This window comes from Myotis daubentonii, chromosome 18 (assembly GCF_963259705.1).
Source record: "Myotis daubentonii chromosome 18, mMyoDau2.1, whole genome shotgun sequence".
In the NCBI taxonomy this organism is placed as follows: domain Eukaryota; kingdom Metazoa; phylum Chordata; class Mammalia; order Chiroptera; family Vespertilionidae; genus Myotis; species Myotis daubentonii.
In genome coordinates, this window is record NC_081857.1 from 19,732,881 (window position 1) to 19,758,063 (window position 25,183).

At 44.3% G+C, this 25,183-nt stretch overlaps 1 protein-coding gene and 1 pseudogene across 1 annotated transcript in view; both read right to left on the reverse strand.

The window, feature by feature from the left end:
* LAMC1 (laminin subunit gamma 1) overlaps positions 1-17,900 on the reverse strand; it is a 106,267-nt gene extending 88,367 nt beyond the window's left edge. Inside the window, exon 1 of the mRNA XM_059673654.1 lies at positions 17,131-17,900. Within this exon, the coding sequence (XP_059529637.1) occupies positions 17,131-17,542 (412 nt within the window). The 5' untranslated portion in view covers positions 17,543-17,900. The remainder of the gene's footprint in view (positions 1-17,130) is intronic.
* Positions 1,751-17,122, reverse strand: LOC132220500 (adenylate kinase isoenzyme 6-like; annotated as a pseudogene).
* Positions 17,901-25,183: the final 7,283 nt, after the last annotated feature.

The window sequence follows — 25,183 nt, forward strand, 5'->3', positions numbered from 1 at the left end:
ATTTTTTTGGTTGATTTTTCTTTGTTAAATGGCATTTAAATATATAAAGTAAATATCAAAAATATAAATCTTTGTTTTACTATGGTTGCAAATATCAAAAAATTTCTATATGTGACACGGCACCAGAGTAAAGTTAGGGTTTTTCAAAATGCTGGCACCCCGAGCTCAAAAGGTTCGTTATCACTGGCCTAAAGTGTAAGTACATTTCGCTGCAGGAATACGGAAGTGTTTGGCTGGGGGCACTGCTACTGCTGTGGCTGTTATGTGTACACACCCATTTTACTAAATTTACTCTGATTCCGTAAGTCAAGTACCTAGCTCTAAGTTGCTGATCTAATGAATTTTTACACACAGTTCCTGCCCTCCGTGAACTCATATTCAAGAGAAAGGTAAACACATTAAAAAAAAGATCCCAGAACAAGACAGGATGTTCAGGTGGCCGGTAAGTGGCACAAACAACAGGCACTGCTTTATCACTCCTGGAATTCTTGATCTAAAACACATCTGGATTTCACAACAGATTTGATTCATCCATCACAGCCCAAGGTAAACATGCTCAGGACTGTCAACTAAATCAGGATCCTGGCTGGGAGGTGCTCCTCCGCCCTGGATCTGCTACGGACTCAGCACCAATGCAAGGAGGTCTCAGTGCCAACCTGGTCCGGTCTCAGAATAAAATGAATTCTGCAAAGGTAGGGAGCGAAGGCCACGCTGAGAAGAGCAGGATGAGTGCCGGGGTCCAACCCCAGCAGGTCCAGGGGTCCCCAAAGGTGTGGACGGAGTCGGCGAAGAAGGAAGGACACGGAGACAGTGTTCAGTTGATCAGCAGCCTAGCCAGGATCTCCAGCCCGGATCTCCAGCCAAGTTCTGGTCTCGATCTCCAGAGAGGTTCTGCTTAGGATTGCCAGTCAGGTTCAGTCACCAGGTTCTAGTCAGGCTCTCCTGCCAATCTCCGCAGTCAGGTTCAGTCCAGGATCCCCTGCCATGTTCTCTCCAGCGAAGTTCTTCTGTCTCCAGGCTCCATGTAGGTTCTGTCTTCTGAATTCTGTGTTCTAAGTTCTGTGTTCTAAGTTCTGTGTCTTGCTGTCTAGTTACATCTGTATTTATACCAGTTGATTCAATCCTATCAATCTCTATTACAAATGTTAGGGCGTTTCTTATCTCCATTCCAGGGAGTAAAGATTATGTAGCTTAAGCATGATTGTTCGTAGTTAAAGTGATTAATTACCCGCCTGACACTTAGTTGAGGGGTTTTATTCCCTCCCTAACTTCAGGGGAAAATCCCTACCTGGGGATTCAACCTTTCTCGGAGAGGTGACCTTGGTTAAAACACAGCGCCAAGAAGGTGAGCAAACATATTAAGAATCGTATGCCATCTATGCCAGGTCCCTTGAAACAGCAAGGATGGACCGGCTCCCGGCAGATGAGCACTCACCCGTTTTGGCAGAGCCTCTTCTCCTGAAGCCGAGCGTGTGAGGGTCCACAGAGGTTGCTAGTTTTTCTAGATCCATTTCCTAAAGCTGTGAGCCACAGGATGGGAGCCTCCAAAACAGCGGTTCTCAGCCTGTGGGTCACGACCCCTTTGGGGGTCGAACGACCCTTCTTTTTAAAAATATATATTTTATTAATTTTTTACAGAGAGGAAGGGAGAGGGATAGAGAGTCAGAAACATCGGTGAGAGATAAACATCGATTGGCTGCCTCCTGCACACCCCCCACTGGGGATGTGCCCGCAACTAAGGTACATGCCCTTGACCAGAATCGAACCTGGGACCTTTCAGTCCGCAGGCCGACGCTCTATGCACTGAGCCAAACCAGTCAGGGCTCGAATGAACCTTTCACAGGGGTCGCCTAAGACCATCGGAAAACACATATATAATTACATATTGTTTTTGTGATTAATCACTATGCTTTAATTAAGTTCAATTTGTAACAATGCAACTGGGGTCACCACAACATGAGGAACTGTATTAAAGGGCCGCGGCATTAGGAAGGTTGAGAACCACTGGTCTGGAGTAAGGTCTTCCAGGAAGACCAGAACCTGGGAGAGGTAGGCTCTCCTGCACGGGCTGGCAAGGACATCACCAGAGTAGAAGTGTTGGCATGCCAGAGCCGCTTGCCAAAATCAGTTCTCCCTCTGTCACCGTAACAGACGTGCGGCTGGGCACAGGTGCCCAGCTAGCCTACATTTCCCAGCCTCCACTGTGTACAGGAAGCACCCTCCAGCGGCAGGTGATAGAACGATGTGCCACTTTTGGTCTCCGTGGTAAGAATGAAGCACACACTCCTTGGCAGTATCTTCCCATGTGGGATACAGAAGAGTCTATCACCAACTTCCACCACACACGTGAGGGCCACCCCCCAAGGGATGGCAGAGCATGAAGGTGCAAGGAGCTTGGGTCCCAGAACATCTTTGTGGACCGAGCTACCCAGCTGCCCACCTACCTCGGGACCACCCCGTAAAAGGGAAACAAACGTTTTTTAAACAACTTTATTGTTGGGGCTCTCTGCTACTGTGGCAAGACTTTACCTAACGATGTTGGTAAGGAAGCCACACCATGCACTAGCCATCTCATTCCACTTAAGTTCGACAACCCCAGGCAAAGCTCACCTTGGGGAAATCTAAACAACATTGCCATTCTCAGCTGCATCTGCATTCTGTGACCATAGCCTCGCAGAAATAGGAACTCACTCATTCAGCAAACTGCTGAGCACCTAGAGAAAAGGTATCATGCTATACACTAGGGAGCTCAGAGCCAATGGAAAAAGGAAGCCAATAAAACCCTCCCTGGGTCAGGTCCACTGAACTGCATGCTTTTCACCCAGAAGTTCAGCTCTAGGTCTTCTCTGCCCTGTCTCCAGCCCTTTGTGGTGCCTTTTATATACAGGCACTCAATAAGTATTTTGTTTGATGAATCAATAAACTCAACTTGTTCTCAATGAACTCAGTCTAATGGGGAAATAGAGGAAACAATTATAAGATAGTACCTCTTACATCATAGGCATGCAATATGTTTGTTGTACTGATTTTTAGAAATGAATGAATACATGAATATCAAACAATGTAATGGCAAGCGCTATGGGGGGTGGGGGGGGGGGAAGGAACCAGAAATTAACAAAATCTTCCTGGAGTCCTGGCTGGTGCGGCTCAGTTGCTTGGGCGTCGTCCTGTGCACCAAATGGTAGCTGATATGATTCCTGGTCAGAGTACATGCCTGGGTTGTGGCTCAAACCCTGGTAGGGGGTGTGTAAGAGGCAACCAACCCATCAATGTTTTGTTCTCACATCGATGTTTTTCTCACTCTCTCCCTTTCCCTTCTTCTCTCTCTAAAATGTTAAAATAAAATAAAATCTTCATGGAGTTGAAATTCGCCTCGAGTATGATATAACCAAATAAACAAGCAAAAGGGGGGTAAAAAAGGAATCAAGAAAAGATGCAGCATCCATGCTGTGTAAACATGTTTACTATAACTGGAATTGGGGGCAGAGTTCAACCACACAATGAGCATAGCCAATACTCCTTTGATTGAATACTATTGCTCCCATTAATTAAGCCCAAAACTGAATTTTTTTTCTTTAGCATTTGCATCACCCTACTTCAGCGATTTTCAACTAGTGAGCGCAAGGATTTTTAAAATACGCAATAAGTACCAGGGGGCACTGACCTCTTTTCTCTTAGGTTGTCAAATAAAAAATGACAACAGCCAACACAACAATAGCCACCTGGCATGAATGAATCAAAATTATACCGAGTTTTTTGGTCAGGATGGCAGAAAAAATATGTATTTTTTGGTGTGCTGCAGAATTTTAGTAATTAGTTTATATGTGCCATGAGATGAAATAGGTTAAACATCGCTGCCCTACTTGCTTAATATAAACTGTTCGCTCCCCCTTCTTTTAGAGATTTAATTTTCGCTTTTAAATCTAAAATCAGGATTTGACTCGTTCTAACAAGTCCCCTATCATATAATCAAAGAATCTCAAAGTTGGTAGGAATCTAAAAATTTTCCGTGAAGTCCCTTATCTTGATCAGCTCTAATCAGGTCTCCTTGGCAGCCCCGCGAGTTTTTACCCTTCTCTACGGCGCTCATGTTTGTCCTAGAGCAGCGGTTCTCAACCTGGGGGTCGAACGACCTTTTCCCAGGGGTCGCCTAAATACATCCTGCACATCAGATATTTACATGACGATTCATAACAGTAGCAACATTACAGTGATGAAGTAGCAACGAAAATAATTTTATTGTTGGGGGTCACCACAACATGAGGAACTGTATTAAAGGGCCGCGGCATGAGGAAGGTTGAGAACCACTATCCTAGAGTGTATATGGTGGTAAACACATTTTTTATTTTATCTTTAGGCTTTAATTTTATTTTAAGAGATCATGTTCATTTTCTTCCATCATAAACTTAAAAGATATCCATCCACGCATTTGGTCATATTTATTTATTCTTTAGCAACGGAAGCATGGAATGATGACTGTTTTTAGGCCCAATCTTTAATAACATTATGTTTATTATGCTTAAGGTTGTTCAGCTTTCTCATGGGGGAAAAACACACAAACGTAAACATTTATACTATACACCTACCAGTTCTGCAGCACAATTTTAATAAAAGGGGTTTACTAATAATTGAACAATTTATATGATGTGGGCAGGGAAATATAAGAGTGATTATAAAGTGGCCAGTCTTATAAGTCAAGAGCTATGATCTTTGATCCATTCCTCAATCCACTTCAGTATCTGATCGACATTATCCTCTAAATCTCCTAGTTTATTGCTGGGGAGCTGTTGCACTATTTCTTCCTTGTAGGATCCTAATGCTTCTTTATAAAGAATTTGAAATATTTCACACTGGACATTATCGTTTCGTTTCTTCTCATTATAACCCCTTGTTTCAAGTCTTTGGTACAATACACTATTACTGGTTTTCAGCACAAAAACTGTATGAAACAAGCGTTCAGAGAAGAAAATCACAACTGTGGTCATCAACAAGAACTCCACCTTCACTCATTTGGTTTCCTAACTCATTAACTACTCTCAATTCATTTAAAATGGGACAATCGTATTCTTCATCATAACCATCATATAACTGCTCTCCTCCAGCAGAATCACCCACATTAACGTGTTTCAGTCCCGATTTTGATGCACGTTCTCTGCCTCGTGTGGTTTTTCCAACCCCTGGTGCACCCGTGAGCAGGATGTTCGGAGGCAACACGGTCCTCACCGCCACGGCTCTGCTAGAATGCATGCTTCCTGTGTAGAACCCACTCTCTCCTTTATCTCACAGTCCTCCGGTGCTCAGTGACCAAAGGCTGTGCAGAGTTTCATCTTTCCAACCACCCCGTCCGCTCCCTGTGAAGTCCCACCTCTTGGCTTGTACCTGGGGACAGCGTTTGTCGCCTTCGGGAAAGTCAAGTTGTTGCACCTTCTTTCCTAAGATCCACACGCTTCCCCATGGGTAAAGCGGCCACGTTACTTTGTTCACCTCCATTTCTGTCTGTTTTATGGATTAGGGTGGGAGATGCCAAACGTGTTTTTAAAAAATGAATCAAGTTCCGAAGAAAGGATCCCACCTTGAAGCTGCCGAGTGCCTGTCTCTCAGGAACTGTCAGCTGTTTCCCTGCAGATGGTTTAGGCTTAGAACCATCCGTGTGGCCTTTCCCGTTCCACCTTTTGTTCCTCGGACGAGGATACTGCGCTTCCTTGAGACTTCCTGTTTGAATAAGCACACGCTTGGGTGTTCAAACTCCCATGTGTCCCATTATTCACCATAGGAAGTAACCGGGCAGCTGAACACAAAATGATGTATGAACAAAACAGCTGTGTGTTAGCGGGATGAACAAAAGACAGCAGGGAGCTAGGCACTGCTGTGAGTTTCAAAAACAAGGTCTATTTAGTCAGGCATGGTTAAAGGCTGCTGAGTCAGAGCGTCAGGGGCGCGCTTCCTAATTGAAAATCGCTGGAGATGTGAACGAGTCTGCTTTTAGGGACTGCCTCGGAGTTTCACCCCCAACACCAGCCTTCCCAACAGCTCCTTCCTCGGAACAAAGTTACCTCTTCGCTCTATCACAGAAATGGCAACACCAACTCAAAAGTTTTCACATGAAAATTTAACACCTATTTTATTTCCCAACCCGAAAAGCAGATCCTCCCTTCCCCAAGGGGCTTTCCAATTAAAACACAAGAGACGCACACAAGAACACACAAAAAGCAGCACAGAAAACAAGCCTCCATTCTCCAAACATCTGGAAAATACGTTAATTTCAGAATTAGTCCATCTTTTGGTATCCTGGTTTCACCATCCATGCCCTGTGCCAGGACAGAAGAGCTTTCAAATGGACGCAAGTTTAAAACCAAAATCTTAGAATAGTCACAAAACTGAATGACCCCCTAATCCCACCAGGAGTTGGTGTTAATTTATTTCGTGGCATGCGGCAAAAAAATGCAGAAAATAGCAGTAAAGGAACCAGTGTGAGCCTCTAAAGCAATCCCGATCAAGTAAACAAATTTTATTACAGCTGCATTACAGATGTTCCCACAAACTTTCATCTGTAGTAGAGTTCTAAAAATTTAGTCTTCAATAGATTTTCTATCCCATGAACTTATCTAAAATACTATAAATTCCAAAACTATATACAGGGCTTCTCTAAAAGTTAATCCTAGATACTCAACCCCACAGAACATGACCCTTTTCCCATGAAGAGGCGATCACATGGCCAAAGCCATTAGACAATTGCTCTCTTGGTCTCCAACTCCCTCCTCCCCCAATAATCTTTACCCTTAGCCCCCGTTTCTTCCCAGTTCCAAAAAGAACACACAATTTCAATGAAAATGCCAGGATGCTCATCTCTACCAGATCATGATCTGGTGTGAAAATAATAATAATCTAAAAACTTAGTGACACCAAAACAATAGGAGTCATTAGTCCTATAGGAATAGGGTCCATGACGAGCAGAAACCACTGTGGGAGGAACAGCAGCACCAGGCTCGGTGGAACAGACAAGTATAAACCAAGGCAACTAGACCCTCGCTTCCCAGTCGCTGCCAGTGAATAGAAAGCTCAAGAAAAGCTGTTCAACTCGTTGTCATCAAGCTGTCACTACCCCCTTTCAAAAACTTTTGGCTCCCCCAAAACTTAACTACAGCCACTCCTCAGTATCTGGGGGGACTGGTTCCAGGATCCCCACTGCAGATGCCAAAATACTTGTGTGCTCAAGTCCCTTCTATAACATGGCCTAGAACAATGCACACCGTTGGCCCTCAGCATCTGGGGATTCCCATCCCTGGATTTGCAATCACAGATCAAAAATACTGTTTGAGATCCCAGGTTGGGTGAATCCAAGGATGTACAACTGCAGATACAGAGGGCCAACCATATATTTATTGAAAAACATCCACGTATAAGTGGACCACGCAGTTCAAACCCACGTTGTTCAAGGGTCTATAGTTCAGATTTTAATATTCTCTTTGAACAGAATTGATAGAAAAGCCCTGAGAAAATACTTATTCTTCTATATTTTACCAACTGGGGCAATTTTTAAAAATATGTATTTTACTGATTTTTTACAGAGAGGAAGGGAGAGGGTTAGAGAGTTAGAAACATCAATGAGAGAGAAACATCGATCAGCTGCCTCCTGCACACTCCCCACTGGGTATGTGCCCGCAACCAAGGTACATGCCCTTGACCAGAATCGAACCTGGGACCCCTGAGTCCACAGCCAGACAGTCTATCCACCGAGCCAAACTGGTCAGGGCCCAACTGGGGCAATTTTAAGCCCAACACTCATTCCTCAAATGTAACAGTGGGCGTCATCCCACCTAACCTTCCCTTCAGAAAAGACATTGACCATGCACCTTTAAAAATCATCAGTCACTAGGATGTGATGGCATCACAGGAGTACCATGTGTACTAAGCAGGACTATGGAGAAAGCAGAGAAAGTAGGACTTAAAATTTAATCAGTCAACTGGTACTTGAAAGGACAGCCCATCCTAAGAATCTTGAGTTCTACAAGTGGAGATAGTCTGTAGTGGGGGAGCAGCCCAAAATACAAAATCTAAGTGGGAATTATGACCCTGTTCTTTAGAGATAAAGCGAATAAAACGAAGCCAAACAAAACACCTTTTTTTTAAGGGTATCTAAGAGTCCCCTGATTGACCCTTCACTCAGTGATGCTCCGGGGAGACTAAGAAGGTACAGATTAAATAACAGATAGAAACAGAGATAAGGTAGATCAGAGAGACAGAGTTAGAGATTTACAAAGTCACTTATACAGAAAAGAAGGTGAAGGGAGTCACTCTGACGACAGTGACAAAGAAATCTAGGGCCACCGTAGTTACAGATCAATCAATTGATCGATAAAAGGTGGTTAGACCTATTCAGTTGGCAAACCTGAACAACAAAAAAGCAACCATGTATGAGTTAGAATTTACTTGGTGCAGAGGGGAAACGAAATAGAACCTGAAGAGGGCCTGGATGCTTTATCTTCAAGGATGTCAGATAACATAAGCAACCGGACTAAATTCGGCAATTCTCAACAACCAGAAAGGGTGTCGTGGATAAGGCAGAAAGGAGATAAGCTGGCATTCCCCCGACCACCCTTCAGGAAATGGGCAATGAGGTACACTTTCCCTGTCAGGAGATGCTGACAAAACCCAGGATCTCATTCTGAAATTCAATAAATTCCTTACAAAGTCCTAGAGGCATTAACGGTTACATATTTTAAAAGAGTGTAAGTGCCCCCAATTTAAAATTCTTCCATTGCCAAGAAAAAAAGTGCAAAGCCCGTTTTGAAAGAAGCAACCCAAAACCAGAGCTCCTCACGAAGAGGTCTACAGAGACACCAGGTTCAGCTCCTAGATTTTAAGTTCAGTTCACTCCCCAATTCAAGGTCTTCCTACAGTTCTCTCTCACTTACCAGGTCTGTTCTAACGTAGAATCCATCCACAACAGGCCTGGATTCCAACCTAAACTCAGCCTGTCCAACCTCAGAGAAGGCACAAGTTAGTTCACATTATTATTCCATAGTGGATATAGGAGAGATGCTTAAGATCGGTTTTTTTAAAGGGTTCAAAGAGGTAACCAGGAGGCACTCAATGGAAGGTAATTTACTTTCTTGTGTCACCTAGTTTGCAAGATCCTCATCTCCCCAGAACCCATCCTACATGTCTCCTCTACTCTGTGGGAAGCAAACAATGCCTTCACCATTATCTGATTACTTTTAAACCGCCATGAAAGCACCTCGCCCTTCCTGGAAAGTCCTCCATTCATGTCCCGCTTGGGTCTTTTCTTCAAGACCCAAGGACCTTTTCCTCACTCTTCATTCAAAGGGCTCTGCAGGTCTTCCCTCTGCACTTCAAAAGGTTTCCACTGAATTATTTTTGCTGTGCTTATGTTGTCCCATCAATTTCCTGCGCATGAATGTTTCTGTCTCATCTCCTCAGACATGTTACAAATTACTTGAGGATATAACGTTTCAACATCTATTGTTACCCGCACAGCCCATATTACAATGGGCATAAATGAAGAATTCTCTCATCAGCTGCCTTATTTACATAAGGTCTTTGTCCACTAACTATTCAGAATCCCAGTCCATTAAGCTCATCTCATGTTGAGTGGGTCTTTTCACTTAGTTGTAAATACTTCACAACATTTCATAAACTTCTCTAAGAAAGCCACACAACTCAAGCTGCAGACTTACTGGCTCAACGAGAAGAGGCCACTAGTAAAAAGAAGACGGGGTCTTCACATTAGCTACGAGTCATTTGTGGAACAGTTCGTTTTCACCACAGAAATTAAACAACTTATATATAAAAACCAGACATTGGAACCAAGAACACACCACCACCAGGCAGAGACATTCTTAGAGAATTATCTACCAGCAGCAAAACCCACAAACTTACCATCTTATCACTTCAAACCACAAAGCATCAACCAAAACCTGCTTCAAAGTGGGTGAGGAAAGAGCTCCCGCGCCCTGACTCTGCCTGAAGCTCACCTGAACACCCTGCTGAAGGCGCTCTCCATTAAAGCCAGCTGATACCTCAACTAAAACCAGCGGTTCACTTATTTGCCCTTTCACTCAACAATTATTAGTCAACACCTAATGAATGCCAGCAAGTAGAAAGACAGTAAGAGAAATATATCTTAGATGATCAAGCCTCAGCTTCTGTGTTCTTCTATTTTAAGTCAAAACCATACCAAAACCAAATGAAATCACCTATATGTTATTTTGCGTTATGACTGTTCTTTTTAATTTTTTTGAGGAATAATTTGCATACAATGAAGTGCACAAACATTAAATGTGCACTTCTGAATTTGCACATATGTATACACCTATGTAACCTCCATCCCAGTCAAGACAGAAAACATAAAATTAGAACTATAACGTGGGGGGGGGGGGGGAGGTAAAGACTGGTCATCGTGGTATCTCTGGAAACACTGGCAGGTGCCTCTGTGGTGACTGCCCTGGGCAATCATCCTGGTTAGCGGAGATCTTCACATCCACGGTGCTTTACCATCAAACAAAATTCACTGAGTCCCAAACTCTATACAAGACCATTTGTATTTTTTATTTCAAGAAAATTTTTAAAATGAGAAGGAGGCTGATTCTGGATTAATATTTCCAGAAACGTTCAAAACAGAAAGAAGATAAAATGACAAAGAATTAAAAAAAAAAAATCCGAAGACAATTTCAGAAATCCAAGGAAGACGATATAACAAAAATCCGATGTCGCCCTCACTATGACAGGAAGCAGCCACACAGTTGGAAACAAAGAGTGAAAGAAGGAAGCCGAGGGAATATAACTCCTAAAGTTTGAAAAGAAATCTTGTAAATCCCCTAATTCATCCCCCAGCCTCGCCACAAGGTCCTCCTCCCACGAGAGATCTGAGAGCGCCATTGTCTAAGGAGGAGATAAGCCTGCTCTATTTTATTTCATGAATCTGGAGCTGCCCTGGGCACCAGGCTGACTGGGCCCAGTTATTTTAGGCGGGCCCCCGGGAAGAGACCGTGGAAAGAAAAGCAGACATACTTAATTAGTGTCACCACAGTCTGGCACGATGCTCTAAGACCTCAGGGACATTTCTATAAATGAGTTTTCTGGTAGGCCCCTTTTTAGCAAGCTGTCAATTTGAGCCCAAATGAGCAAACATCTAACTTTATCATTTCACAAGAACGAAGATGCTTGCGAATCCCAGCACGTCCCTCTTACAAATCTTAGAGCAAGCCAGCCAGGCAAGGTAGCAGCACCAGCACACAGGCACTTGGAACTCTCCCCTTGGAAACTGACCATGTAGGATAAGGGGCAGATTAATCCCTTATTTTTTTAACAAGCAATTAATCAATGTTAGTTTGGTTGCACTGAACTGAGACGATGACGAAGTCTTTGATGCTGCTTTCAAAGACCTCATGGTCTAGAAGTGGGAGCAGACAAAGAGACGCGGAGTGGAACCCCTAATCCAGGCCAGAGAGTGAGAATGGAAAGGGGAGAAAAGGGGGAAGGATGCCAGGAAGCAGTGTTCCGAAGCGAAGAGCCAGCCCTCTGAGCATGGAAACGACAAAACGGAAGCCTAGCGACGAAGGTCTACATTCTGAAGTGTCTTGTGCCCCACCCCAAGGAGTCTGCACATTATCGCTCTCCTAAAGGCTTAAGGAGCCCCTGCACAATTTTCAGCTAGGAAATGTCATCCTCAGATTTGCATTTTAGAACCATCGCTCAGTCCCGAGTGAGGCTGTCCCAATACCAGGAGCCAAACTGGAGGCAGAAAGCCCACCGGTTAGCTAGGAAGCTTTGCAGTGATCCAGGTGAAATTCCATGGGAGCTACAGTCAGGCAGAGACCAAGATAAGGATTCCAGAGACACCGTGGCTGGATAGAAGAGGTAAGAGTGAAGTCTTGGGCAGATGACGGGGAAAGATGGGTGGGGGGAAAGGGGCGGAGTTACAGCTGCCCAGGCTGACCCACCGCCCAGCAGTGCGTGAATCCTATCTGCTCGCCAAACAGAGCAATCTTTGCTGATGAGAGCCTGTCCGGCGTGGTTATCTTTCATGGGAGACTTGGCAAAGGATGGATTCAAGGGCCTCAGGGTTAAACATTCGTCTGTGCATTAAGATACGGCTTTGAGTGGGGTAAGACGATGATGGGGATGAATTTAGTTTTGGACATGGCCTCTGGACATCCCAAATTGACCATGTCCAACAAGTCCTTAGGCCTGGAGAAAGAGCTGGCCAGCTTGCAGATGAAGCCTTGAGATTAAGAGTTCATTCAGGGAGAGTGAGCAGAATTAAAATAAATAAATTAAAAAAAAAAAAAGGCTTCCAGAAACAAGTAAAAAGGAACAGAGAGGGACTAGGAGGGAAACCAAGGGAGTCTGGTATCTCTGGACCAGTGTGTACATGACCTTGTATTTTAAAGCTGCTCTGGAATAAATGAATTCTTTTGAGAAATTTGTTAAAGAAGCTGAGTCCCAGGAGCCAGTGCTTTAGACTAAGGCGTCAAAATCTACCTCTACTGTGACTGCTGGCAAATCACCACCTCAGGATCCTCACCTTTGCCTGCTCCGAGCTGTGAAAATCAAATCTGTGATATCCTGGAGGCTGTACAAACTGTGAAATATCATAAAGGCACTCCTGGTTTATTATTGAAATGGCATTACAAGGGAGCAGGAAAATTCCATCTAATAGAGTATAAACTTCTGAAGGCGAGACCTTCAGTCTTCTATACCTTCCTATGGGCTACTGCGCTATGTGTTGAGTGGGTATTTTTAAAATGCTTGCAGCCTCTTTGGCAGTAACATGAGAATGTATGCACAGTGGGAAGGAGTGCATAGCAAAAGGCATATCCAGCTTCCTAAAAGGATTTAGAATTGAAATAGGCAAACCTTAGCCTTCCCACAGATGTGGCCAATGACAAAATTACTGGGAGCGGTTGGGGGTGCCTTCTAGTCCCAACTTCTCTCCGAATGTGTGCCAGGTTTTTCTGAAATCCTTTAGAAACAGGGACAAGGTATTTACAGAAAAAGCAGTGAACTGCAGAACCGGAAAACAAGGGCTTTATAAAACTGTGTTCAACAACCCCTGGCCATTGAAGAAGAGCGCCTTCACGTCTCAAGTTGAGACCTGCAAAGTGTAAATCAGGCCTTTGTGAGACAAACTAAAATAGTGTCCCCCCGGGGTACGCAAATACCACAGTGAAGTCACCGGAGCACACCGTTCCCTGACGGCAGTGGAAGGCAGGCGTCAGTCAGAGCCTACCTGGCAGAAGATTTTCCTGGGGAGAAAATGCTGTTTGTTTCATGCTAAGTATATACGCAGAGGACCAAACAGAATAAAATGTAATATCCTTATAGACCAATTATTTTTATTTAGATTCGCAAAAAGGATATTTAGATAGAGAGAAAAATGCATCGTTCAATCACGATTTGTCCCTAAAGCTAATGAGGAGCTTGGAAATGAATCTGGTCTTGGTGAAAATTTTAGGCATTCCATAAACTTTGACTGAGTTGGTTTTATAAGCACTCCCTTAATCTAACTGTTTTCAGAAAGAGAGAAAGCCACCTTCCCCCAAGATGAAGACCCAGGTTACCAAGTTTCCATCCACAATGGCTATCAAGTTAATGAAAAGGGCAGCTTAATACAAAGCAAATCCTCAGCCACAATCTTACTATCAGCTACCCCACTGATACTAATGAAACCTATTATGCTTTATTATAAAACACAAGAGCCACACAATCAGCAATCGAATTAATCCATACAGATGCTAGAAGAGAAGATCCAGAAGTTGAAGGCAAAATAAGAAAGACTTCTTTTTAGAAAAGGGTGCCTGGTTGAGATTTCTCTCCACAACAAGCAGAAAATGCAATTCTGGTTCCCACAGCAACTTTAACTCATTTTATCAGAAGACACACTGCACCCTGCACCCTGGATGACTGGATATGCTCCTGGAGACATGGCTCCTTTCAGAACCATTGCTGATTTTCCTGGCTTTTGTACAAGTGATGATAATAGTACAGTGATCTAATTTGTACTTGCCATCTGTTAAAATGTGCCTCATCACCCCCCACCCAAAATAAAGGTAGCAGTTAAAATGATCATGTAATTTTATATACACATGTGTGTGCATGAGAAGTTTCCAGAAGGTAACATAAGAAGCCGTGCACGGTGGTCTCCAAAGCAACTTAGCAACTGGAGATGCAGAGACTCACTAATCATTAAACTTGCTGTTTTAATTCACCGTGGCATGTGTTATTTTTACAATAAAAAATGACTGACGATCGGTGCCAAAACACGTATGCTACTTGCGACTACTTAAGTGCAATCCGACTTGGCTTATTTTAAAGTGTACTGTGTTCAAAGTTGAACATTAAAAGGAAGCCTAGAAAAGTGGTCGCCAGAACCCGTTCTTTCACACGGCTCCCTTCGCGTTTCACGTGCTCCGGAAGGGCAAGGCACAATATGCATCACTTGTTTGAGGGTATGTGAAATCTGAACTGGAGGGGAGATTTAATAGATGCACAAGCAGTCACGGCACTTGAATTCGTGGGAATAATTAGTTAGCTAGAACCCATGGGGTAACTGGGGTGAGGGAGTGAATATGCTGAACATCAGAAAGCCTTGCCTATTTGCCATAAATTATAGATCATAACCAGCATGTATACATACATCCTTGTCATTTAAAAAGGGGGAGGGGAAATGGGGGGGGAGGAGGTGAGTGAGAAGGGGAGAGATATTGATTGAGACATCAACTCTACTACACACTAATCTCCCGCCCCTTCCCACCACACACCATTTCCTCCAGGACATCATTTCTGACCCAAGAACAAGTACAATAGGTTCTAGTCAAGTTTTTAGAAATTGTCTATCTGAGAAGTTTAAAGTAAATGTTTTTTACAGTTCATCACAATGGTCATCTGAAAACTACTTTAACTTTTTTTTATACTTAGAATTTCTAAACCTATGGTTTATGAACTGCATTTACCAAGAATATTATTTTTAAAAAAAAATGAAAAGAAAATCTTCCAGCAAAAAACAAGTCCAAACATATAATATTTTTAGAGCAAAAAGTCATGTTAGAGTCCTAAGTAGGTGAACTCTAAAATCTCTTTTGACCTTTTAATCACCAAGACCCACCGTTAATATATCTACCTCCCAGCAGTAGCAACCTAACTTGACTGATACTGTCTTACCCACCACATGGTGGTTGTAACAGAGAAGTAATCACTGAGTAATCTAGCCACCTCTACAAATCACCTCAAATAACCTTTTGCTACATGGTACCCACAGCAGAAAACTCAGAGGCCAAGACTGACAGCCCCACCTTTACCTCAATAAGAAGATGCTTGTTCAGAAATTTTCAGCTGACTCTCAGGCTGACTTTGAGACATCAAGGCAATGCCTTTGCTTTGAAATAGTCAATATTTGAAAATAATGTAAGATTTCGTGGGCATTCGAAATTCAACACAGAAACTTTAACAAGCACAATTTGAACAAAAATAGCTGGATATACATTTCAAAAGTAACCTTGGCCAAGTTTAAAAATGTAATACTTGGGAGAAAATAGCTAAGGAGCAGCCCCACGAAACCTGAGACCCTAGGTGTCTTGCAGTCTTTACAAAGGCCCCTGGCTCGATCCACAAGCCTGCTAATTCTACAAGTTTCCAATGCCTCTGAAAAACTGAGCTCAGCAGTTTACTTCTTCCATCTCTGAAAAAGAGGTGTCTCAGAATTTCTCCCTTTTGAACGTATTTTCAAAATGTTTCCTCTTCCTAATGCCTTGACTACCAATAAAATGGTACTTACCACAACAAAGGTGCTAAGTACTGCTTTTCTAACACTCCATACACAGTAATTTCACTCCACTTTTCAAAGCATTTTTTGTAAGTCATATTCCTTCCCTGGCATCTTGACACTTTGTATACAGTTCAGTGTACCAGAGAGCAGTGGAAGGAAAAATACCACACCGCTACGGAAAGAACCATGTGCCCACAAAACATCCCTTCCAAAGGCCCCCAAGTAATGTCACTCCCTTTATAGAATAATCCTGCGTTGACAGAAGAATGGCTTGTTACTCTGCCCTCTCTGGAAATTCATTACTACCAGCTACCGGTGACATCGAGACTTCCAATGCAAAGGGGATTAAAGCTTCCACAAATCAAAAGCTGGCTTCTCACACGTCATGTTGTTTGTGACTCTGTTAAACAACATAAATCATTTCCTTTGTTTATATATTGCAGTGGTGGAGAAACACTTATCTAGCTGAAACATGATGTTTGATCCTTGAGGATAAACATGTCCATCCTCATCCAGCCCCCCCACAAACCCGCCACCGCCCCCCCCCCCAACCTCAATGAAGTTTTCTATACATCCCTTTCCTGGTTTCTAAAAGCTCACTTACACATGTTTCTACACTTGCTTGGAATCAAAGCAAGAAGACAGGCAGGAGAACCTTTTTACCCAGGGACAAAACTGGGCCCAGCAATTACAGGGAGTGCAGACACCTCCCTTTGTTTTCTCTGTTACTAGGATTAGCAGGGAAATAGCTTTGTGACTCTAAGGCTGAAGAACTGTAAAGAGCAATAACTTTAAAAGTGAATTTCTATTCTAATGACATAGAGCTTTATGGGTCGTAACGGCATGTGCTCTCCTCAAATTCCCTCATCTTGGACCCCTTCCTCTCTAGCTTGTTCAATCACCCTCCGCCCTGGAGATGCTGCAACAAGGTAAAAGCGCTGAAGGCGGACCTTCCCGCCTCTGATCCAAGAATGCGCTGTGATGGCCCCGCTAGGAGAGAGGAAAGCATGGGTGGCCGCTTCTGCTTCACGTTTCAAAGAAGAGGGAGAAAACCAGCCGAAATAGTGACTCATCAAGGGAGCGAGAATCCGGCCAAGTTAGAGAGAGAGAGAGAGGAAGAGAGAGAGAGAGAAAAAAAAAAAGCAAACGGAGAGATGCTGGCGGGAAGCATCTTGGCCCTCGCGGGACGTTCAGAGTTGGATCTAGTTTAGAGGCTGGAGAAGGGAATTCTGTGTGGCCCGGGCTGGGGAGCAAAGCCGCCCGCGCGTGGCGGCGTGGGCCCCGAAGGCTGGGCCCGGCGCTGTGGGCGAGCAGGAGCGGGGCGCGGGGCTGTCACCGCTTACCCAGGTGCAGCGTGAGGTTGATGGAGTTGGGGTACTGCACCCCGGCCAGCATGGTCTGGCTCTGCCACCAGGTGGTGTCGGCCTGGTTGTTGTAGTCGGTCAGGAAGGCGGCCCCGTGCTGCAGGTGGGGCTGCCCGGCGTCGCACAGGTGACAGGACTTGGTGACTCCGGTCACCCCGGTCTGCACACAGTACTCCTCCGGCGGAGTCCCGCACGTGTTGGTGGCCACCACGGTCACGTTGAAGGCGGCGTTGACGAACTCGGGCATGCAGCGCTGCGCTCGCCCGCCCTCGTCCGTGCACTCGTCCATGGCCGCCCGGGCGCAGCCGGCCGCCGCGGCCAGCACGGCCAGCACCGGCCAGAGGCGCCCCCGGGGCCGCAGCGCCCGCGCGGCCCGCTCGCCGCCCCTCATCCCGCCGCCCGCGCGCTGGGCCACGGCACCGGCCACGGCGCGTTCCTCTCCCGGCGGCGTCCCCCGGAGGCCGCTCTGCGGGCTGAGCTCCCGGGCCCAGGGGCCGGGCTCGCGGTGACGGCGGCTCTCGCTGGAGACCGGCGGTGGGCGCTGCGGGCGAGGACCGTGCGGCTCGCCGACCACTGCCCCGCACGCCGCCTCCGCGCCGCCCTCAGCCGCCCGGGACGCAGTCCGCACTCGGCGCCGACCCCCGACTTCCGAGCGCGTGCCCGCGCGCGCGCCCCCGGGAGGAAGGCGCAGGGGGTGGGGTCGGCAGGCTGGGGTGGGGTCTGGCCGAGGCGCCTGCCCAAGCCCGGCCTCCTCTCGGCAGCGCCCGCGGCCCCGGTCGCTGCTGCCCCCGCCCTCGGTCCGCCCCGGCGACTCGTGGCGGCGGCAGGGGCGGGGGCACCTCGCGCTCGGCCCGGGCGCGCGGTCGGCGGGGAGGGGCCTGGAGGGGCGCGGGGCGGTGCATGCCGGGAGGGCCGGGAGGCTGCAGACACAGCGCCCCGCGCGGGCTGGGCACCGGGGTCCCTCGGCCCCGCGTTCCCGGGTGACTCCGGGTTGCGGGCGGGGGTAAGGAGGTGGCTTTCAAGGCGCGACGGTGAGGTCGCTCGGGGTCGGCCTGCCCGCCCCGCGCCCACCGGAGCCGCAGGAGCGCGGACCTCCGCCCGCCAGGTGTCCGTCCTCGCGTCCAGCGGGGCGCGCCCGGAGGCCGGCGCGGGAGGAACCCGACGGTGGGGGTGGCCCGCAGGCTCCTAGCCCCCGCCGGCCGCCCGGGATCGCCCCCTGCCGCGCGGGGTGCGCTCCAGCCCTTTCCGGGGAGAGGGCCCGGGATGTCCAGGGGGCTGACCCGGCCCTCGAGAATAAGGGCCTGGTTGCAGCATCAAAATGCATTTTCTGCAGCGACTTCCTGCCTCTAAATTAAAAGTGTAACCTGTCGTCTCACAGGGGCAAGGAAGGAAGTGAGAAGGCTGGGAATGGAATGACATTTTTCCCCTGGGTACGCACCCGCTGCGGAATTCTTCCACTGTGTTGTTTATGTTCCCCAGCTTGCCTTTAAAAGACTCGGAATTATCCGGACCTGACATCCTCCTTTGCGGGCCTGCTGAGTCACGGAATATTTTCGGTGCCAGAATGACTCAGTTCGCAGAACCTGAGCCAGAAGATCATGAGTTCTGTCCCAGATCAGAACCGGGGCACTTCCCCGGTGCTGGCCGAGAGCAGGCAGGGAAGGCAGGGCGCCGTGAAAGCGCACAGCCTAGGGCGGCGGTTTCAAACCTATGCTTAGTGGATGCACCTAGTGGTTCTCCGGGTGACAGATTTAAAAAAAACAATCAAAAATCTTTTCAAGATCTTAATAGTAAAGTGAGAATAATGATCCCACCGGGCAGGGAGGGCGGGGAGCCATGCCTGGTTAGGGACCCAGTGGTCCCGTATAGAAAGGGATGCTGGGTATCTAAAGGAATGAAATATGTAATGTTAGGTTACCATGGTGGCAGCCAGTGTTAACGCTAGGAGGACTTTAAGGAGAAGGATCTGATTGAGGAGAGGAGGGGGTACAAAGGACTTGTCAAAATGCTGAGGTTGCTTACCTTGCTCATTTATTTAACGAGATGGGTGGAGATTGTGCGTGGCTGAAAGTTTAACTCTTCACCCCTGGGCACCTCCTCTTTGGGAGAAGAAAGTTGTAGGGCTGTCCTAGCAATGTTTTCATCCTTTTATGCTTGAGTGGAAGCAAAACAAATATATTCATTAATACCCAGAGGGGATGATAGTGGGTCCTTGATTGTACACAAAGACAAACGAAGGCATGTAAGACAAAGATAAGGATGTTCGTTGTCAATGTAGCGACAGACATTTTTAATAAATATATTAATTAACATAAGTTAATTTCTGAATTCTGTTGCTCAATGGGGATGTGTTATAGAGACAATGAAATATCTGTTTTGAAAAGAGGTAAAATGTAACCAGTCAGTGTGTTCGTTGATTTAAGGAAAACACACACACACACACACACACACACCTTTGCTCCATTGTTCCAGGATTCAAACACACCAAAGGTTAAAACAAAAAGTTTTTAGGCAATTGGGGAGATCTGAGCACTCATTAGGTATTTGGTGGTAACAAAATGCATATTTTAGATACCTGGAGAGATGCCACTGTTGACTAGGCTTGGTGTGTTGTTTTTTTTAAGTGCACGTGTGTGGCATTTTCTTTTACATCAAGTTACTCTAAAAAAAAAAAAATACAGAGCCCTTTAATATCTGTTCCTAACCGCTGGGAAACCCCATCATCTAGGAAACAGATGTGGTGCTTAGAAGGAAAATGTGAAGGTGTGGACGGAATGGGATCAGATGCCGCAAAAGATGATCTTGGTGCCCCTGTGCAGCCAGAGAGGGAAAATGAAGGAAGGTAGCTGCTTATTGTACAGACAAAAGAGCTCCATTTAAAAAAAATCCACTTAGAACTCCAGAGAAAAGAGATTTCCCCCTCAGGAAATAGGTAAACAGTTTCAAGAAAGGATGCTGACTTCCCCGGCGTGGGTCACCTGCCAGTCTCTGAGCATCCCATTCCTAACCAAGTGCACACAGGTCGTAGGTGTTCAGCAGCCCACCAGGAAAACCACAGAATTTGGGGAACACAATTCTCCAAGGAAAGAGGTTCTGATGCCAAAAGGAGGGGAGGTTATAGGACAGAATAAAAACAACAGCTGTCTACGACATCAAGATTGAGGTGTGTGATATAATTAGAAAAATAATGTAAAAGGTTGCATTGGCCTTTTAAGATTGCAACTTGGCCCTTATTTTTTATCCTCTTAGAATTACCAATGTGTTTATTTTTCCATTCCTTCGTCTTTCTGACCTCATTTCCCTGTATTCTTCCCAAGCCAAGGCACCCCTATATATATCCTTTATCTTTTATATTTAGAATGCAACCTAAGATAGCAATGACTAGTAGTAATATAATGATGTTAGCCTGTATTTGATTCTGTTCTGCACTTTTCAAATGCAATAACTCTGAAGCAGGGGATATTAACTGTGCCGTGTTGAGAAAACTAAGACTCAAAGAGATGAAGTAATCTCTGTAACCTTGCAAGCGGCAAGGTCAAGATGAGGACCTGCCCTTTCTGGCTCCCTGTCCAGTGCTGTTTCCTTTTCTGCTATTAAAGGTCATAGTAGAGAAGAGGATAAAGGAAGAGCTATTTCAGACTTCCCGGGTTTTTAGGTTATCAAGTGGGAATTTAAAATTAGGTGAAAATTAATGTGATACTGGAAGAGAATTACAATATCCATCTTCAAAGTTACAGTAACTACACATGATTCTTTGTGTTAGGTTTATAGCTCCTGCCTGGGCCCTTGGTACAAGTCCAAGCATAACAAGATAAGATATCTTTTGTGGCTATGTTCAGGTAGACAGGATTCTTCTTGTATGAGGTAAAGTCCCTCCTTCCCACTCAGCCCCACACAGGCAATCTAAGCCACTCTGATATTGTGATACCAGTTGAAAAAGGGAAAGGAGGACACCTATCATAATTCATAAAATTTAAACTAGAACTCTATTACAAAGACAACAAAAGAAAATATTTTTCAACACGAAGAGTAAAGCTCAATCCCTCCCTGACCCAAAATGTTCAGGGAACCTCACATCCCCAAAATTATATTTTTCTACTAACTGGATGTGCACTGCATCCCACTGTAGAAAATGGAGACAGAAATAATCTTTTACATACAGATGACATGGTTTTATTGTGGGAACTCAGAATGTCCTTAGGTTTTGACCCTGAATGGTTAAATATTGTTAGAAAGGGTACATGTAACAGCCTGGTGACTATAGTTAATAATACTGGGTTGCATATTTGAAAGCTGCTAAGAGAGTCTATTTTAGAAGTTCTCATCACAATAAATAATCTTTAACTATGTATGCTGACAGATGTTAACTAGACTTACTGTGATGACCATGTCACAGTATATACAAGTAGCAAATCATTATGTTGTATACCTGAAACCAATGTGATAGGTCGATTATACCTCAATTAAAAAATTCAACTCTAAAAAAAAGAGGAAGGCTAGTTCTTTCAAAGCAGAAGGAGAGTTATTATTATTGGTTGTTTTTTCTTAACATTTACTTGCCTAATATGTTCATTACCTCATTCAATTATTTAGATAATATATTGTGACAGGCTTTTTGTTTTGTTTTTCGGATGTGCCTGGAAATTGCATTGCTCAAAATTAGAAGTTCATAACTCTTGAGTAAGACTTTTTAGGAGGCTGTTATTATACCAGCTTTAAAAAGCTTTTCTGGCTGAAATTGTTATGGTCCTGGCACAGAACTCAAGAGTCTCCATCTCCAGTTTATATATGTATTTGAAAAGATGTTAAATTACTTTGTCCTCCCACCCAAAATTTGTATATTGTAGCAACCAAATTAAAGCAAGACTTTAAATAGTTCATCCATATTCTACTACACTAAAATGACTTTTTCATTTATCAGGACTCCCTCTTCTCACCCATATTCTTCTTTTGTTTTAATAGACATCCTTTATTGAAGTACAATTTGCATACAGGAAAAATGCACGCATTCCAAGGGTATAGTTCAATAGTTTGTATCACAAAGTGTACACACTTGTGTAATCATTACCCAGGTCCAGAAATAGAATCTTACCCTAACCCCAAGCCCCACCCCGCCCCCTGACCATCGGTAGCCCTGCCTTCTCCCTAAATGTAACATCTATGCTTGCTTGTAACAAGCTTGCTAAAGTCACTTATTATGTCCTATGGTTTGTAAATTCTTCTTGATTTCCTAGCTACAAAATTAGGTTACCTGTGCATAGTGACAGTTTTATTTCTTATTTTCCTTTTTAATACCTTTTAGCTCTTTTTCTTCTTAACTTGCACTGATTGGGACATCTAATAAAATACTGAAGTGATGGTAGTAGACATCTTTACCTTGTTCCTGATCTCAGAGGAAAACCTTTCAACATTTCACCATTAAATATAATGTTTGTTGTACATTTTGTACATTTACCTTTTATCAGATTAAATAATTCCTTTATACAGGCACTGGGGAAAAGTAGGTTTATAGTTGTGAATAAATGCAGTTTATTCTTATATTATTTATTTTTGTATTATCATTATTATTATTTTGTATTATTATTATTATTATTATTTGTTGTTGTTGTTGTTAATCCTCACCTGAGCATATTTTCCCATTGATTTTTTAGAGAGAATGGAAGGGAAGGGGAGAGACAGAGAGAGAGAAACATCGGTGTGAGACACACACATCGATTGGTTGCCGCATACACACACCCTAACCAGGGCCAGGGATCGAGCCTGTAACCTAGGTACGGGCCCTTGACCAGAATCAAACTCGGGACTCTTCAGTCCACAGGCCAATGCTCTATCCACTGAGCCAAACCGGCTAGGGTACATTTATTCTTGTATTTCTTTTTTTTTTATATGAAAAACTGTAAACCTACTTTTGCCCATGCCTGTTTTCCTAGTTTAAATAAGAGAGTTTTTTTAAAAAATTATAAATGTTGTCATTGGTCATTGTTTTTATGCATTTACTGAAATGTTTACTTAGCTTTTCTACTATACATACCATATGTTATTATTTGTTTATATGCTGAATTAATTGATTAATTTTTAAATGCTAAACCAGCCTTACATTCCTGGAATAAACCAAATTTAATTCCACTATTTTCTCTCTATCACTGAATTTAGTTTCTAGTATTATATTTAGGATTTTTTTCATCTATGTGAGAGAAATTGCTCTCTTATATTCTTTTTAAAAAATCTTGATTTAGTATCAAGATTAAACTGGCATGCCTGGCTGGTGTGGCTCAGTGGTTGAGCATCGACCTATGAACCAGGAGGTCATAGTTCAATTCCCAGTCAGGGCACATGCCCAGGTTGTGGGCTCAATCCCCCATAGGGGGCATGCAGGAGGCAGCTGATCAATGATTCTCTCTCATCATTGATGTTTCTATCTCTCTTTCCCTTCCTCTCTGAAATCAGTAAAAATATTTATTGGCATAGACTCACTTATAATTAATTCTTACTCTCTTTTTAATGATGGCAGATAACTTTATTCATTCCTAAAACTGGTGTTTTCTCTCTCTCTCTTTTTATTTTACTTGCTAGATTTCACCAGTTTAACTGTTACAAATGACCAGCTCTTGGCTTTGTAATTTTTACCTATTATTTGTTAACTATGCTATTCATTTATGTTTTTATTATTTTCTTCTTTCAACTTTGAGTTTTTGATATCCTGTTCTAACTTCTTGAGATGAAATATTAGATGATGAATTTCAGCCATTTCCCCCTAAAATATGCATTTAAGGATATAAATTACCTTCTAAATGCCACTTTAGTCACATCCCGTGAGTTTTGATGTGCCATATCATTGATCCTATTCAATTCAGAATATATTCTAACTTCGGTTGCAATTTCTACTTTGACCTACAGTATGCGTTATTTACAAGTGTGTTGCTTAATTTCTAAACACTGGGGCATTTTTTAGTTTTCTTTATCATTATATTGTTATTTACATTCAAATAAATGGGACCTTAGGAAATGTACTGTTGATTATTGCGATTGTCTTGCTTGGATCATGGAGTCTGCCCCTAGCTGGGCTTTAGGGAGGTGAGAAAGAGGACTCTGTGGTTTGAGCAAATTATAAAGGGAGGGCTGGCACCAGAAGCTCTCTGACCCTGCAGAAATGGCAACAGCCTCTCCACAGCAAGGGACAGTCGTCAGAACTGACCCCTTGAGACTGAGTGACAACCCCTGGATTCCATGACATGGGGACGGAACCAGAAAAGAAAAGATCTATAACAATAAAAGCGTAATATGCAAAGTGACCAAACGGCCGAACAGCGGAACGACTGTCCGGATGACCTTCCAGATGAAACCGGGGCTGCGAGGACCGAGGCAGCCAGGGCTGCCAGGGCCTACCCTTGCACGAGTTTCATGCATCAGGCCTCTACTATTCATATAATATTCAGGATAGAGGTTTGGAGTCATCTTGCTACTAAAAATACGTGGCCTTAAGTTATCCTTCAAGCTTGTGAGACAGGATGTAACATTTTTCACTTGGTATCATTGTTCAGTTGATATTGAAGAGACAGGAATATAATGTAGTCTCTCTAAGTGTGGTTTTAATACCCGTTGCTGATATTTACTCGGCACTGACAATGTGCGAGGCATTCTTCTAAGCAGTTAGTGCCGCCATCACTTCAGCTAGTCCTCGTATCTGTCATCATCCCCATTTTCCGATGAAGAAATGAAGGCATTGCCCAAGGTCGTGGTGGAGCCTGGATTTACACTCAGGACGTCTGACACGAGAGCCAGTGCTCCTAGCCACATGCCTGACAACAAATGTCTACTTGGAATTTGCTAGGTAGCAATGACATTGTAAGTGCTCGACCCATACAATCTTTGCGATAACTCTGTGAGGTAGGTGTTTTAACTATCATCCCATGTTATAGATGAGCACGAGGAGGCACAGGGAAGCTCAGTCATTTGGCCAAGATCACACAGCTAGTACGTGGCAGAGCTGAGGTTCCAACATGGGCAGTTTGGCTGCGGAGTCTTTGTCTTC